Source organism: Tubulanus polymorphus, chromosome 5 (genome assembly GCF_964204645.1).
Source record: "Tubulanus polymorphus chromosome 5, tnTubPoly1.2, whole genome shotgun sequence".
Classification (NCBI taxonomy): domain Eukaryota; kingdom Metazoa; phylum Nemertea; class Palaeonemertea; order Tubulaniformes; family Tubulanidae; genus Tubulanus; species Tubulanus polymorphus.
In genome coordinates, this window is record NC_134029.1 from 22,025,338 (window position 1) to 22,043,396 (window position 18,059).

The 18,059-nt window shown below is 38.3% G+C and overlaps 3 protein-coding genes across 3 annotated transcripts; 2 read left to right on the forward strand and 1 right to left on the reverse strand.

Moving 5' to 3' along the window:
- Positions 1-226: 226 nt before the first annotated feature.
- On the reverse strand, positions 227-11,237 carry LOC141906322 (protein Wnt-2b-like). The gene is made up of 4 exons (XM_074795569.1): positions 11,164-11,237; positions 5,936-6,186; positions 4,141-4,412; positions 227-1,190 (listed from the first exon to the last, which is right to left on the reverse strand). The coding sequence occupies exons 1-4, from the start codon at positions 11,235-11,237 to the stop codon at positions 729-731; spliced, it is 1,059 nt and encodes a 352-aa protein (XP_074651670.1). The 3' UTR covers positions 227-728.
- Positions 1,716-3,813, forward strand: LOC141905849 (heat shock 70 kDa protein-like). The gene has a single exon (XM_074794912.1). It carries the CDS (start codon positions 1,800-1,802, stop codon positions 3,699-3,701), a length of 1,902 nt encoding a protein of 633 aa, XP_074651013.1. The 5' UTR covers positions 1,716-1,799; the 3' UTR covers positions 3,702-3,813.
- Positions 11,238-13,951: 2,714 nt separating the features above from the next.
- On the forward strand, positions 13,952-16,904 carry LOC141905173 (very-long-chain (3R)-3-hydroxyacyl-CoA dehydratase-like). The gene is made up of 10 exons (XM_074793953.1): positions 13,952-14,036; positions 14,206-14,325; positions 14,413-14,583; positions 14,954-15,020; positions 15,220-15,330; positions 15,413-15,540; positions 15,630-15,742; positions 15,839-15,945; positions 16,032-16,163; positions 16,242-16,904. The coding sequence occupies exons 1-10, from the start codon at positions 13,953-13,955 to the stop codon at positions 16,361-16,363; spliced, it is 1,155 nt and encodes a 384-aa protein (XP_074650054.1). The 5' UTR covers position 13,952; the 3' UTR covers positions 16,364-16,904.
- The last annotated feature ends 1,155 nt before the right edge of the window (positions 16,905-18,059 follow it).

Here is an 18,059-nt window from a genome sequence, read left to right on the forward strand (position 1 = left end):
GTCGAAAGGAAACAACTCGAGCGAGTATATTCTACGGTGGAGCTGAATCTTATTTATTTTCAATTCGACAACAAATTATATGATCTGCACATATGATTATCATGTACAACGTATGTAACAGATGATTCTACAGTTATATATATTATACGTTGGAACAATACAAAAAGACCTGATTACACGGCAACGATGTCCAACACGATCCCTACAGAAAATACGAATTTCTCCGTCAAAACGACTCCGTTTCAGCTCATTAATCATTATACATTACCGACTTATACCTCATCGTTAACTATTACAACGTGTAACTTTAATTACAAATATATTGATATAAAACGACACCGAAGGCTACGATTGGTTGATTCGTCCATGTGCGTTGTATGACTTATAAATAACGCGCTGTTTGATTATTTTTTGGAGAGAGCGCTATATTCGTCAGAAAACGTCGAAACGTATAATATAATAATGTTCGATCGATACAACATTTTTAGATTATATATTTATATATATATTCGATTTAAATTCCTCCCCTCGTTATTTACTAATAACTTAATCAGAGGAGTTTGAGGAATACAGGCACAATATGTACTCGGGTCCATACTCGTGTTGATTGGGTTCATGCTCACAATATAATACTGAACTTATTGTACATAAAGAATAGCGGGGGAGAACTCAAAAAAAATATTTCGTTCATTCGTTTTAGTCAAAAAGTCAGCCATAATTTTGAACTCTCAATTGCAGTAATGTTCTTCCACATTCCGTTTACATTTTTTACACTCAACGCGACAGCACCAGTAGAATTTGCAGTCACAGTCCTCTTGTATTTCCTTGATGGTCGTATAGTAACCGCGGCCGCAACACATGAGCTGGCAGCCGTCTAGACCGGGGCTCGTCTTATTACACAGACGACCCGATGTGCCAATCGCGCCCAAATCCGGGTTGTATTCACAATAATCCGGCGATTCCTCCAAGTAAACTAAGTCCAACTTGGTGGGTTTTTTCTGTGTTTTCTCCACAGGTCTTAAGCGATTCTTCTTCTTATTTAGTTTAACTTTACTGGCGCCGTCGAACCGGCCCTTCAAATAGAGCCCGATGCTCCGGAAACTGTCCATTGTTCTCCAACAGATTTTCATGCTACACGAGCCTGATACGCCATGACACTTACATAACAATTTCAAGTTCTTGGTAATGCCCTGAAATCAAAGATCTTGTTTTATTAGTAATCTAGAATGAGGAATTTTGCAAGTAACATATCTATTCTTACAAGCCTCAATGCATAGATTTAAACGTATCCCTATTATTATGTATAATTAGCCATATTTTGATTGCGATCAAAGGTATTGTCTGAGTTTTTTTATCAGACATTCAATTTCACTCAATCAACCTGTGGCAAGTGAATGTCGTTACGAATTAAAAGTATAGATGGCGTAAAGGTCGGCGTGGAAATGAAAAACGAAATTGCCGCCAAAAATATGGTTCATATGATTGGCTCGTTCTGGAAAAACGACGTCATTGCTTCACTCTGATTGGCTAAATATTGATCACATGGAATAATACCGTATGTTTGTAAACAACACGCGAATGTTCTAGCACGTTCTACACAGATCTACATAGATCGAGTCAAAAATTATGAATAATGCAAAGAAATCTCTGGAAATCTGTAGAACGAGGGGACTACGAATAAATACCACGGTCTGGGAGGCTTGGATCATTCACTGTTTCAACTGCAGAGGCATTACACGAAGAAACGAAGAAAACTTTAAAGCGACAAATTTAATTATAACGACGACTGAATAACGAAGATGAAAGCTCCAGCAATTGGTATCGACTTGGGAACTACTTATTCCTGTGTTGGTGTGTTCCAGCATGGTAAAGTAGAGATCATCGCTAATGACCAGGGAAACCGAACTACTCCGAGTTATGTGGCCTTCACTGATTCGGAACGACTGATCGGGGACGCCGCCAAGAACCAAGTGGCTATGAATCCGGCGAACACGATATTCGACGCTAAACGACTCGTCGGACGGAAGATTACAGATGAGGCCGTACAGCAAGATATGAAACACTGGCCGTTCAAAGTATGTAGCGACAGCGCCGGTAAACCCGTCGTCGAAGTCGAATTCAAAGGAGACATGAAGAAGTTTTCGCCGCAAGAAGTCAGTTCGATGGTGTTGACGAAAATGAAAGAAACGGCCGAGGCATTTTTGGGACAACGCGTTCGAGACGCCGTTATCACTGTACCGGCTTACTTCAACGACTCGCAGAGACAAGCGACAAAAGACGCCGGAATCATCGCCGGTCTGAACGTCCTGCGAATTATCAACGAACCCACGGCTGCGGCTTTGGCTTACGGACTCGATAAGAACTTGAAGGGTGAGCGAAATGTGTTGATTTTCGATTTGGGAGGCGGGACATTCGATGTTTCAATACTCACGATCGATGAAGGCTCGTTGTTCGAAGTTCGTTCGACGGCCGGTGATACGCATCTGGGAGGCGAAGATTTCGATAATCGTTTGGTGTCGCACTTCGTCGAAGAGTTCAAGCGTAAATTCAAGAAAGACTTGTCGGTGAACCCGAGATCGTTGCGCCGTTTGAGAACGGCTTGCGAACGCGCTAAACGCACGTTATCCACGAGCGCCACCGCAAATATCGAAATCGACTCTGTATTCGAAGGAATCGACTTCTATTCGTCGATTACTCGAGCCAGATTCGAGGAACTCTGTTCGGATCTATTCCGAAAAACGATGGAACCAGTGGAGAAAGCGATACGCGACGCGAAAATTGACAAGTCGAAGATTCACGACGTTGTTCTCGTTGGTGGTTCGACGAGAATTCCTAAAATCCAGAAACTGCTCCAAGAATTAATGAATGGAAGAGAACTGAATAAGTCCATAAACCCGGATGAGGCTGTGGCTTATGGGGCGGCGGTGCAGGCCGCCGTCATCACTAATGTAGCCGATAGCACCATACAAGATGTATTACTGGTTGATGTGGCCCCACTTTCCCTCGGTATCGAAACCGCTGGCGGGGTAATGACCAAAATCGTTGAAAGAAACGCCAAAATTCCGTGTAAGGCAAACGAGACATTTACTACGTATTCCGATAACCAGCCCGGAGTTACAATCCAGGTTTACGAAGGCGAACGCGCTATGACGAAAGACAACAATCTTCTGGGAACTTTCGAGCTGTCGGGCATCCCGCCTGCGCCGAGAGGTGTCCCGAAAATCGACGTCGCTTTCGACATCGACGCTAACGGCATCCTGAATGTTACGGCGCAGGATAAAGCTACGGGAAAATCCAACCAAATCACGATTACGAACGACAAGAGCCGTTTGAGTAAAGAGGAAATAGAAAGAATGGTCGCAGACGCCGAGAAATACAAAGACGCCGATGACAAACAACGAGAGAAAATAGCCGCGAGAAATAAACTGGAAAGTACGGTATTCACTTATAAACAGACTGTCGAAGAAAATGAAAGTAAATTGTCGGACTCAGATAAAGAAAGTGTTAAATCTAAATGTAAAGAAGTAATGGAGTGGTTGGATAATAATAGTTTGGCTGAGAAAGATGAATTCGAACACCAATTGGAAGAGTTGCAGAAAGTCTGTACACCGGTGACTGCTAAGATATATCAGCAGCAGTCACAGAGTAGTGCCGCCGGAGGATGTGGTTCAAAGGGTCCGACTGTTGAAGAAGTCGATTAAATCTACAGCTTTCTGCGACTCTTGTTGATTATTTTGTACATTTATAACTGTGAATAGATATCTTAAGTAGATTGTCAATGATGTAATTTGTATCAATATATGAGAAACCTTAATTTACATTACATGTAATTAGAATTTTGAGTTAATAACAGTTTGTTGTCAAATAAAGATTTGAAGTTTCATTCGAAGATGTGATATTATTCTTGGTAATATTTTGATGGTGGCTCAGCGATATTTCGAAGGAGTGAGGACTTATTTGAGAACTGTTTTTAAAGAGGATTATCTTCTGAAAGTTTACACGATAGACAAAGACTTATCGAGGCTTCTGAGTCGACGCTTTTGAGAAATTTTATCCGTTGTGAAAGAGGAAAAACTAGACGTATAGACTTAGAAATATTCAGACTGGTTTTAACATAGTCAAAGAAACGGATCTACCCACCTTGCGGCCAGCTTTGTTATTCCACAAATTCATTAAAGATGGCGCTTCTGCTTTCATAAACTCCTTCGTGTCGACAAAATCCTTGGTAAAACGTTCACCGAAACGAACGTTGTGGGAACAGCCGCCCCATTCGAATGTTCCATCGGTTTTTTCTCGTTTAATGTTCGGGTCGCATCCACAACTGGTCAGCTTTCCTTTAGCGCAAGCTTTCGTCACGGCGTACATCGCCCCTGCTGCGTTCACCGCGTAGATGTACGACTTCTCTCGACTATCTGGAAAATATATGCACGAACATTCTTTAATGTGATTTGAATTGAATTCAATTAGTCTTACGCCTGGAAGCAAGAGAGAAATGTGACAAAGGCCGATCCATGGGGAGGTTGCAGGGAATGCGCACCACATAAAATGTCAAGTTGCCCTGAAATTTCACGGGAAATTGAAATATATTAAAATGCTACCTACAAAAATTAGAACCTTTTCCGATGAACTTTCAGAGTGCCCTTTTAAGTATGTGGTATGCCCTATTTTGGGGGTGCACCCCTCCCTGAGTCAGACCCTAGATCCGCCCCTGTTCTGCGGTTTCTTTTATATCACTTTTTTCCAATTTCCACTAAAATATTTTTCCAATCGAAAAGACAAAGTCCGAGAAGGCATGAATCAAAAGATTGGCATCGTTCAGATTACATATCAGTTCCATTCTTATCGCTGGCGATGTTTACAAAATCGGGAAGAACCAGACAAGGAGCATCGGAGAAACAAGTTTCCAATTCAACATTTCTCGTGTTAGCCGCGTTAGTGGAGTGACGTCCGATAGCTAATACACGGTTTCAATAAAACCAACATGGCCGCGTTAACAAGGTACGCAGCTGAGTAGCAGGTAATGATACGGCTCCCCGCTGACTGACACTCATCGTCACGGTACACCTGATAAAATCGCACCCTCTCACATTCTGAGAATGTTCCCATGTTGATTTAATCATTGTAGATTTCCTTATAACGTTCGCTTAGCCCACCCTATCTCCTTAGCCAAAATTCATGGACTATAACAAGAACTGTTTGAAGGCTTCATTGAATTTTTGTGAAAGGCGTCTCCATTCCTTTCAGTTGTTTCTCAATGAATTGATAGTTAAAGTTGGAGATAACTAGTTCGTGGACTTTGGCGAATTCAAATTTCAAAAGTTCAAGTTGAATTCTGAAATTTAACGGTAGTTCGATCGAATACGTATTTAGTGATTCTGAGAATGCCGGAATCGAGTCAGAGGCGGTAAACGTATCCCGGTTTGGCACGCTAACAAAACGCCAATAAAACGCGTAGTTTCGGGGCAAACTTGTCGGTTGTGATTGACGGCGTGAAAAAAACAGCGTCTGATATCGGTGATGACTCGGTGATAGAAACATCTCCTTCGGGTTGTGCGCGGCTATTAGACAACAACTGCAACAGACAGCCCGAATGTCTAAAATGACACCCTCCGGTCAAATTTACGCTATCTACTCATTATTTACCTGGAAATTTAGCGAAATCAAATTACTGACAACACAAAAATCGTCGTGTAAACTTCACGATAAAATGAAGCGCGTAATTTATAACCGGAGGTTTTTTGTACCCGACGCCTGCGCGCATGGAGTTTGTTTACCGATAGGCTTTTTAAAACGCCGGTACAATTTACCTCAGTGCTACGTTCGTAGAATCGAATTTTGAGCAAACGAATAAGATCAAGGTGAAATTGACTTTAAATGAGAGTTCATTTTGTTATCAGTGGAAAATGGAGAGTAGACCGGGATCACTAAAACTTACTAATAGATAAGACGTTTCCAAAAACGTCCGTGGTGTTGAATGTGTTACAATTCCATCTTCTATCCTTAAACTGAAACTTGCATTCGTCGATACCCATCGAGGCCCCTTCACTGAGCACGTCCAGCATATTATCCGACATTTGACAAAGTTCTTTCTGCCTTGTCTCCAAAAACGGTATCGCCGTACATTTCGAGGGTGTGTCAAGGTACGCCAGGTTATTGTCCAATACTGAACTAGCGATTCCAAGATACCTGCAAAAAAATTTGACACAAAACATGTACCTGAGATAACGAGGTTAAAAGCGATTTAGGTTTTCTAGAATCGTCTTTGTTATGGTTTCTTTTTGTCGACAACATTCTATAATTGAAACCTTTGAAAGCTTTTGGCAAGTCATATTTCAGTAAAAATTCACTGTTTCTTTCGTCGTCATCTTCGCTGAAAGGTTCTCGAGATGAAACCCCGCAAAATGACTTCGTATCAGTATTGTAAAATATCCGCCTCGTGTCATTTCAATGCGGCCCGTTTCGTCTGATGTTTCTATTCTTCAGTTGACTCACTTCATTGTGGCGCTCAAAATCAGTTGATAAAAATCGCGTTTTATTTCAGTGAATTCTTTAAAGAGTCGACTATTTCAGTCGCCGATTTTCATTCAAAAGCGAAGATGAAAGTCTCGAGAACCGACGACCTGAGGCTAGCGGGTGAACTGCGCTGACTCAACCCTTTGTGCGCAAAACATCTAATCACTAACATCTAATCAGCAACATAATTCATTCATATTAGCAGAAATATCTACTGGATATTCTATACATTTAAAGATCTCGATTATGGCGTCAATTTCGAAGTGATCACTTACGCTGTAATTTGTATCATAAACCAGTGAATTGTTGACTTTTGACTCGTTAATTAGAAACTATGAATCACAAATTCTGGTTGATAGATCACCAACTGTCATCCATAGTAAGCCGATAAACTCGTGGTTAATCTAGCGAATAGTAGAATGTTAATTTATTCGAGGGTTCGCTTCTGGCGCTTATAATTCATTTGTGTATAAACGATTTTGAATAAAGCATTGGTCAACGGTAAATTTTAATGGGAATTTTATTATCATAACAAAGATTTCTTGACCATTGTAGTTCGCGTTGGTGGTGGTGACTTATTTGCCATTCAATCGTTGTTTTGCCCCCGAGGGGTTTGAAATTGATATTCATTATTCGTCGAATGGCGGCTGTGTTTGATGGACATTTTCGCGCCCGTGTTCGAATCTGTGTACAAACTTAGAGGTCAATTGAATGTTTAAATAAAGATCTATCTCTCTCTCTCAGAAATTCGTGGAACGTTAAGTTTTACACGTGTTATCCGATTACTGGACAAGATTAGATTTGGCTTTTGAAAGACGTTCTCACGCAATTTATAAATTCGCACAAATACACGATTATAAAGATAGGAAACTCATACCAGAAAACACGGTGATAAGCATTGCGATTGATATTATCGAATATTCAAATAAAACATCGTAATAAACCCTTTATGAAACCAAAATCCAGACTATGAGAATTTGAAAGGTCCGGTGGATGGTTGATTTCCCATACGAAAAATTTGCTAAATCAAACTGGATCTTTTAATAACATATTGAACAAACAACTACCAGGCAATTCACGTTCCCCGGATAATTTTGTCTCTATTGTCAAAACTATTTCTTACAAAATGCCCTTATCTTCAAATCCGCTTCAGGTCCTCGTACAATAGACAGTTTGTTATGGCGGTAAATGGCCCCTACGCGATGATTTTAATTCGATATGAGAGATACATTGAAATCTTTCGTTTCCACAATAAACACACGTCGAATAAAACGAGAAAGAACTAGAATCCCCGAGGCTTTGATAAACTATAGCAAACCCGGATCGTCTTCGCCGAGTATTTAACGAAACAGATCTACCGTGAAATCAACCAGTCACCTGGAAATCGTGAATTCAAGTAGAGGGTTTTTGAGAAGAATTTTAAGAGAGAGTTTCCTCGTGAAGTTGCAGCCTCGTGTGTTTCCCCTTATCCCGAAATTAAAGGCCGCTATTCGCTTTAATGTCGGTTTGAATTAAGAAAAACGGAAGAACTGAACGAAAGGTCAAATCCATCGAGATCGGTACAGAAAGCGAGTCTGTATTCAGGTCTGCGATCTGCTTTGGGAAACATCGATGCTATACGAACTATTATGAAAATTCCGCTTATACGTTCATTTAGTACAATTACCTTCTGGAAAATTCGGTAGCGCAGACATTTAACATCAGTTATATCAAAGATTATCTCTAAGAATAAAACGAAAGATGCTATTATTCGTAACACGTGTAATAGAGCCGTGGCTCCAGGCTTAGAGGAAGTCGGCTGTTGAGCCAGGACTAAGTACGTATGATGAAACGTTAGTTAATGTTGCTTTTGGGAAAGGTTTTTTGATTTACCTTTGAAGTAAGAAGTAATCAACATTACTCGGCAATGCAAAGATAAGATTGGTCTTGTTAACTAATTGTAGCACGAGCCACTAGTAATTTTTGTTGTATTAATACTCGCCGAGAATCGAGGAGCCATTTTTCAACTTCTGGCGAATACAATAAATGAAGGCCAATAAAGCACACGTCCTTCTAAAAATGCCCTCGAACAGCAAAAGGAAGGAGTATGCTCATTACTTACATACACATCCCTGACATTCTATATATCGGGTAATTTCAAAGTAATATAGCGTGGGTTTCTAAAGGATAAGGTTTGAATGTTGATTCTTGAAGATACGTCACAGTTAGCCAACCCGTGTTATCTGGGAAATTTCCCGTAGTTGTAATACTACGGATTACCCAACGTAAAATGAGGTTTTCATTCCTGAATTACTTTATACACGCATGTAACAACTTAAAATACATTGAAATAAAAAGAAGGGTTTTATGATAGCGTGTATTTTTTCATTAAGCATTTTGCATTCTACAAATTTGTATACATATCGGATGTGATTGCATTGGTCGCGAACTTTCGCCCTATAAAAGTGTGTCTTGATCGCTTCAAGCATCGTGTCCGACATTTGTTATTTTTGGTTTGCGGAAGATTTCGAGTGGTCTCTAGGTATTCACTCACTACCTTCTGATATCAAGTTCATCTCGATCGGGGCTTATTTACTATATTAAACCGGCATTTATTGAACGAAGCCTATCTACCGTATGTTTGCGAGTCAATATGGCGAACAAATAATCCCCTGTAAAGAGAGAATATAACGGATCTAGGTGGGCACCCGCGTTGAGAGCTTGCAACCGATGAATTTCCCCCTATATCTAACTTTATAATCTGTAGCGAAATGGGAACGAACGAACTGAAGAATTCAAACACTCATGCAACATATACTGGTTCTTCTTGTGATGCGAGCACCGATACCTATTTATAATAATAATGGATTAACCGGTCTGTCTGGTCGTGGCATTAATACCTATTATCCCAGCGAACGTAATATCTAGTCTCACATACACTGAACTCCCCAATTACTAAGAAATTTTCTGGAAGCATTCATTTTTTCACCATCGTGATAGTTGATAATGTATTGTCATTTCTCGGGTCCAAGAAAAACTGAGCAAAAAATATCGCAATACGCAAAATCTATGTTGCCAATCTACGAATCTGTGAGAAAAGAAACGGAGAAAAAACTTCGTTTTGATTGACGAAGGAAGATTCGATAGAACTTCTTTGAAAATTTTTCCACCGAGTATAAATATTTGTCTACAAGCGATCATCCTATTAACGCTTTGTTTGCGTTCGCGAATAATTTCATTACTTTCGCTGTAAAAACAAATGCGCAGATCCCACCTTCACAAGTGATGGTATATAGTGCCACAGACTCCGGAATAATCGAGACAATTCTCCGGCAGAAAAACATTAATTCTTTTTTGCAGCTTTTAAAAACTATAACCGAAGAACGATCAATCATTTTTCGTGTCATCAAAAATAGCTATCAAACACTTATTTCCGGTTTCTGTAAAATAGATCATTTTCTATCGGACTGTTTGACATTTTCTTTATCCACTTCAAACCACACGGCGCTTAATGTGCGGTTGATTTAAATTTGTCCGTAAATGCGGATGTTTAAGTCTTTTTTGGACAATGTTACATTCTTCTTGGATGATAAAGATTTAAAGCTGTTAAGCGGAAATATGTTTTAATTCCAGTAAATGACTATTCAATAGTGCGGCCCACGTCCATGTGTGACGTCATACATAATATGCTCATGCGCCTTTTAAGCATATTTTTCATATTTTGTGTTCACGTGAAGGTGAATCTCTGGCTGGTGTTTGCTCATAAGTTTCCAATATTATACCGATTCTTTTGTTGGTCTTTGTGACGATGAGCACTTTGATGTAGATGCTCCTTTTGAAAAGTGTGGTTTCCTTTCATGCCGTGCGGAGTGAAATTAGCCGCAGTTTTGTTACTGGTGAATCCAACGAGGAACTCCGAATAATCATATAATTACCTTCGTTAATATTTCACAAATTGGTAAAAGAAACGAATCGCAAAACAAAACCAGATTCAAACGAAAAATGAACTTGATAAGTTTCAGACCATAAATTCGCCTTCAACCCATTTCAATGTGAAGGTCGGTAAAATGTCTAAAATATTCCACCTAATTCAATTTTTCTTCTATTGTAAAAGACACTGATTGCATTAAGCCTATCTATATCGGAAATTCAATCCAATTCAACCTGATAGTCAGTTATAGGGGTATTGAAGTTTACATGGTAGATTCGATGATATTGCAGGAATGCGAACTATTGTGAATTATCAATTTATTTCCGTTTCTCATCAATTCATCGTAAATCCGTAAAATCCGTTAATCGCGTATTTTATTGCGTAATTTATTACCCAGATTACAGATATACACATAATATCCGTGTATAATAATATAATTCAGAAATAGATTCAGAATGTTTGACAATGCGCTATTAGAGTTCTGTAGTCATCAAAGATTTACAGCAAAAATTGGTTAACATATTAATTCATTTCGACTCGATACAGCAAAAAATTATAAAAGTATAAAAGTATAAAAACAGATTTATATTCGAGAGAAAATTTTCAAAAGTTTGCAGTTTGCAGTTTGCAGTAAATACATTTACCATCATTTGAAAATATCGAGCATTTAAAGCACGAGAACATTTTAATAGGAGATTCAAAAGTTAAATTTTCAGTTTTACATTTCTACCTTTACTTACCACCAAGATGCGTGTACCCTTTGCACGATACAAAGAGTAGTAATGACGAGTCCAGCTATTCCTAACTGCGTCATTTTGTCCTAAAACATCGTAAGTATCCCAAAAAGCGTCCGTTTAGGTCGAGTCACCGTCTACATCTGATCCGGGAAGGAGCTCACCAAGGAATATCAGTGAGCGCTGTGTCGTCACTAGAGATAATACGGCCCCAACGCGATGTTAATTATCATTGGAACCGGCCGAGATAAACCACTGGTAAATTTAATAAGCGCCTCCCAACGATCGGATCAGACGATTGAATCGCGAAGTTAACCGAACGATTTATATATATATATGTATATATATATATATAAGCGCAAACCAATGAGAAAACTTTTCAGAAATTCTCAGTCAGTCGCCGGCAAAGTTTGTTACTTGTTTCCTGCGGAGTATCCGAGAATGAAAATGCGCATCTGAGCATGTGACAACCCAGAGGACGTACAAAGCGCCTGAATCATTTGTGTGCACTCGATTCCCCAAGAAATGTTAATGAATTCACACTAAAAGCCGATCGCGGCCAGTTTCAATTACACATTAAGCTTCGTTGCTTTAATGCATTTCAAATGAATTGTGTAAATACCCTGCCCGGCGTTGTCATATTATAAGTTACGGCGAAGTTGGGTGAGTTATTTATTTGCCCAGAGGAAGGTTTGTTTCGCATGTCACACGAAATAGCGCCAATAGCATGTTACTCGTCAATGGACGGGCGCAACTAATCGGCTTAAAGGGGCCAAATTTCGGCTATAAATCTTCAGAGTTCGGCGAGTTTAGTCATCGTAAAATACTTCACGAAAAGCAACTTGTCAGTCAAAAATCTCCACCGAGAGAATCGCATTGTTCAAATTCGTCGAGTGGGTAAATTATTTACGTATTTCATGAATATTATCGTTTTTCAAATACCCGGAGTACACTCGGTCCCGCCCAATTGTATTGCGTCTAATCAACAAAACGGATAGCATTTGTAAAAACTAACAGAATGCTTTTAGTTTGTCGTAAAAAGAGCAGCCTGTCGGGCAAACATATCGCTTTGACATGTTCTTTGTGGTTGTCTTTTGTCGCGCTATGATTGACAGTTGGCTTAATGTTTTCTTTTTACATTTCGCCTCGTATCGAAATTCGTGAACAAACAAATTATAATGAGGTAGTCGTGCACGTTGGAGAACACCGTGCGACGAGGTAAAAGTATCGTCTATGTGATTATTGGAGAATACGTGACGAAATTGACAAAATATCCAATACATTTTCGCGTCAACCGCACGTACTGTCCACCAGAATTCGGCTTCTTACGTTTCGCCGTAAAGACGCTTTTAGCAGTGGCCCGATAGAGACCAATAAGAATTCAAAGTGAAGATATGAACAATTTCTTTTATATTGATTAACTTCGTTGGTATTTCTTTATTTTGAGAATATTCTGTTCGGTGTGAGTGGACTTGAAAAGTATATTGAATAACTTATCTGTATGATAATTTTCATCACAATCAAATTATCCATAATTAATTAATTGAGTTCATTAATTTGCCTTTGGATTGAAATTAATTTTGAAATTTCCACTTATTTAGTTCCGCGATGAAGTTGGTGGTTCTTGGCGTTTACAAATCGCTGAAATGATAGAGACATTCTGACCATAAACGACAAAGAAACCTGTTGTCTACGTGTGAAAAGTGACGTGATAACAACATGCATATGCAAATTGTGTCTTATTCCACCGAGCAATTATACACTTGAGCGCCTTGTCGCGCCTTTACCATGTTTTCCTTGATTAAAATGTGCAGTTGTTTGTAAATTGAGTTTCCATCAGTAGCCTTATCTGAGTGTGAGACAGAATTAGACAGTCATTAAAGACTGGGAATCGCCTGGATTTAAATTCAAGTCCGAGTTGATAGGTTATAGAATCTCGCATGCCCATATGAATCATGGTAGATCAGTTCGAGATCTGGAGTCGTTACTTATCGCGACTGAATACAAAATCCCATCGACGATGCACTGAAGCACACTGATCACTATTCTGGGTACATTTTTCTGAATTTTCGAAACATTGTTTTCGCTGGAAGTTTTGGGGGTAGTTATCAGGATGAATGCACAAACAACGGGTCAATTTCCCTCGAATTATCGATTCGTGGCAGAAAACGCACGGTAAATTTGAAGCCACAGGCAGTATTTTCTAGAATCTTCACCGAGGCGAATCATATGGCCATCTGCTAGCAAAAACTGCTCGGCGTGCGCCTGTGGCATTTACATGGATTGTTTCTGACGCCAAATTAAGAGTAATTTCCTTGTCATCAGTACGCAGCTCATCGTAATTGCGCTAGTCCCCACTTGCAATAATCATTTATACGGAAATTTTTAAACGGTTTGCCGGCCGACCCGGGAACGATAGCAGCTGTTGGGCCGATAGAACGAGGCAATAAGGTTTTAGCATTTTATACATATTTTTAACCCGTAAGGGCAATGAATAATTGCGCTTTGGTAATTGATTAGTGAAGCTATTTATAAACAGGAAAAAATCAGTCCAGTAATGCGGCCCGCGGATAGTTATAATTAATCAACTCTGCCGTAGCATGCTGCCACCTATCTAAAGCTGAGGTTGAACTTAATGAGGCGTTTCACTGTAACATCTTGTGGCTGATTATGAATTCTTAAGCATTTATATGCCCACAATTTATGAAAATTAATAATATATGATACATGATAACATGATTTAGATCTGAGAGATTGATGAGGGATTCGAACCCTAATTTCACTTCCGGGTCAAGATGGCTGCCGTTCTCAGTCCTTTCGTTTATTGGGGTCAAAATACTAACTTTTTATCGTTAAACGTTTCACTCAGAGATCTGGGCGTAAGTTGTAATTCAGAATTAATCATATTTTCAGCTTTCGTTTGGATTGCAATTTGAATTGTCAGTGATCCGGCTTGATATCATGCATTTATGTCCAAAAACCGGCATATTTTTTGTCGATACTCGCTTGCCAGGGGAAGTGTCATATGGCATAAAATTCCTATTGTAGAGCGCACCAGAAGTAATTTTAGATGAAGATCATTTAGAAGTAAAAGCTGAAGGCACTGGATGTCAGGGTTTTCACAACTACGAATTTCAAATAGAATTCTATTTACCAGTTGACCCCAAGGTTGGTAAACAAAGCTGAACAACAAAATTATATATCTTAAAATACCTTGTTGTTTTATTTATTTATTGAATGTTACCTGATTTGTAGAAAAGTAAATTTCGAGTAAAAGAAACTGGTATTGAATTCAACATCAAGAAACAGGTGCGGGATTGTTGGCCGAGGTTGACGTACGATAATAAGAAACCGGCTTGGCTTAAAATTGATTTCGATCATTTTGAATATGACAGTTCCGAAAAAGAAATTGAGACAGATCCCGAAGTAAGTATCGGTAAATCAGGGTGACCAGGAAAACTCGGGGAATCCGAAGAATATAGAAAAAATTGGGGAATTCGATGAATTTTGCCAAAAATTTTGGAAGTCTTGTAGGAATTCGGATATGCGATTGACAACACATTTCTTTATCAATGCATGATTCATGATAACAGAATAAATGTTAACATGATTTAGGGCCTACCGAGAAACTTCGTAATTCACATGCAGCTGATTTACTCCGGGAATTTGCAGTTATAACATGGAAACTCAGGGAATGTGTAAAGGGGAAGTGGCTACCCTGTAAAAAGGTTCACTGTTTGCCTAATGATAGATATTTGTGGTATGACACTAATGACTGATTTGGTTATTTCCACAGGAGGAAAAAGAAAGAAGAGAAATGCTGGACAAAATGGAACAGGAAGTTAAAAAATCTAAAAGATCAGGTATGGGCCGGTTGTTCAATAGTTAGGCTATGAGTCACAGTTGTATTGTTAATACTGTGGAATTTATGCACTGAACCTGAAAAACACTTTTCTCAAAAAGCAGGCTCAATGCGGATTGATTGTTTCACTAATAGTAGTGTAAGAAATTGCTTGAATTCATTATGAAAAAAATTCAAATTTTTTCCTTTCTTTTTTGCAGTCATCAATGATATACGGAAGGGTTACCTCTTTCTATATAACCTGTTTCAATGGGTCGGTTATTCGTTCGTGTTTACGTCACTAATGATACGGTATCACAAACACGGTCCTGGTACGCAATCTTTCGCCGGTTAGAGGAATAATTTGAATTTGTAATAAAATCCTGCGTTTATTCATTGATAATTTTGTTATAGATTCGCGGCCGGAAGCGTTCGAGAAAGTTGGTGCTCAGTTGATGCTATGTCAGTTTTTGGCTTTAATGGAAATCATGCATCCGTTGTTAGGATTTGTAAAATCAAAAGTTTTGACGACTGCTGTTCAGGTATCTATCGTCCCCTCAATCACACTTTTTGTTTGTCTTCTTTTATCGAATGAAATATTCTACTAATGATTGTGTTATTTTGTATTCAGGTTTTAGGTCGAAATCTTGTTTTATTTGTATTGATTTTAAACAATCCCGATATTCAAAAACATTACGCGGTTTGGTGGCTTTTCTCGGCGTGGAGTCTCGTCGAGATATTCAGGTGAGACAAAATGGATACTAATTTTGCAAAAGTTAGTTTGAAATTCATTTTAATTGCATACGGTTTATTTTCATGTACTGATTATTCCTATTTCAGATATCCTTTTTACATGCTCAGTAGTATTGGTCAGGAATGGGGTCTTGTCAGCTGGTTAAGATACACAGTATGGATTCCTTTGTATCCTATGGGCTTCATGTGTGAAGGTACGTGCATCTCACATGTTCGTTTGTACTTTTCTCTGTACTGAATGAATCGAAGATTGATTTTGGTTTTGGATTTTTCTTCTTAGGTTATATCATTCTGCAGTCTCTTCCCTACTTCGAAGATACAAACAAATTTAGTTTAATCCTGCCAAATCGCTTCAATATGGCGTTCAACTTCCCGTTGTTTTTGAAAATCTACATGGTAGCCATGCTTCCAGGTAAACTATCCCCTATTCATTCCTTTGTTTTCCTCTGAACAGTTGCTTATAAATGAAAATCTTATTTTTCAATTGCAGGATTTTATTTATTAATGATGCACATGTATAAGTTGCGGAAGAACAAATTGACGCCAAATCTCCGTAAGAAGGCAGCGATGTTTCGTAAAGGCCCAAGTTTTTTCAGGGCTAAAATACAGTGATATCCATATTCATCCGAAGAACAATCCATCGAAAAAACTGCCAAATGAACTTTGTCCCTAAAGTAACATCGAGATGTGTTAGTTTAATAGTGTGAATTCATACAGCTGGTCCCCTAACGCTACGAATGGAAGACCGATTCACGGATTGCTACTACACTAGTTGCTTCATCGATTCTAACTTTGTGTTCTAGCACCATTTGCATGTGCGCCCTTTAAATGTTCGCTGGAAAGACTCATTGATTCGAATTTTGTCTAGTTTATATAAATTTATCTAAAATTAGAAGTGTTATTATTGATTGTCAGTTTATATGCTATTTTGATGTGCACCACCGGTAAATTGGTATAAAGCTCTTAATATATTTTGTACTGTATAAGAGTCTCACCATCTTGTGCTTTAGCATATTTGAATGTACATGTTCTAGTTCATAGAATTTTGATTTGAATCATATGTTGCTTATTCGATTGAATCGGATTGATTTGAGCGTGTTAGCCGAAATTTACCAACAAGTAAAAATCTGTGTGGAATTTTTTTAATAAAATAGAAACTACTAATAATGACAGTATTCAAGAGTTTTTCTTTGTCTCATGCGATGATCTTTACATAGGTCTATAGGCTTCACTAAGAGATAACCGTACCTACTCTGGTCAATACAGTGATACTGGTTGTGGTTTGGACATTTATTACAGTGAACCTCGACTCTCAGAAAACCAGGACCGGCAAAATTGGTCCGAAGTAAGCAAGGTCTAAGTTTAGGATCGGAAAATATGTTAGTAAGACTTTGGTTTCAAAAATAATGACAACTTCAGTAATGTGATTACATCTGATGACGATTTAATCAACTTCCATTTAATTAGTAGAGGCACAACCCCTTATTAGCATTATTGGCTTAAACTCACTCGTAGAATCTAGAGATTGCAGATATTGTTTGAAAACCTAAGAAAAAAATGAAAATCACTACAATCATATACAAGTAGTTAATTTATTACACTTTGTACAATATACAACCTGACACTGGCTCGTACAGAAGGTTTGGGAGAAGGTGCAGGGGAGCGTATCTAGTTTAACACCATCGTTCAAATCCATAAAAGCAATACATATATCTTTATATTTATTTACTACGAAATGGTCGGGAGATTGATTAGAGACTATCTGCGACAAGAACCGTCTAATACAGTTGTTCATGCGACAATAACCAGGGTTCGGATAAAACAAATTGCACCCAACTCAAAATTTCTGATCATTTGATATAAAACTCCTGTTAACGAAGAAAACAAGCAATTCGTATGAAAATAATGCTTAAGAAGTGCACCGATACCTGATGTTCAAAATAGAGAAACTAGGAGCTACTGTGGAGATGATTAGATATATTATCGGCCCTAAGTCGAGAGGTCCAGTGGAATAAAATATTCAAAATTTCCCCAGTTTTCTACTAGATACTATGAATGGAGATTAAAATGAATAGTGAACGAAGCAAATATCATCTCTTTCTGCATCGATGAAATAATATTATTCAAAAGCTTATAATATTTCAATAATTCGACCAAGTCTCATGTAATATATATATATATATATATATATATATATATATATATATATATATATATATATATATATATATATATATATATATATATATATATATATATATATATATATATATATATATATATATATATATATATATATATATATATA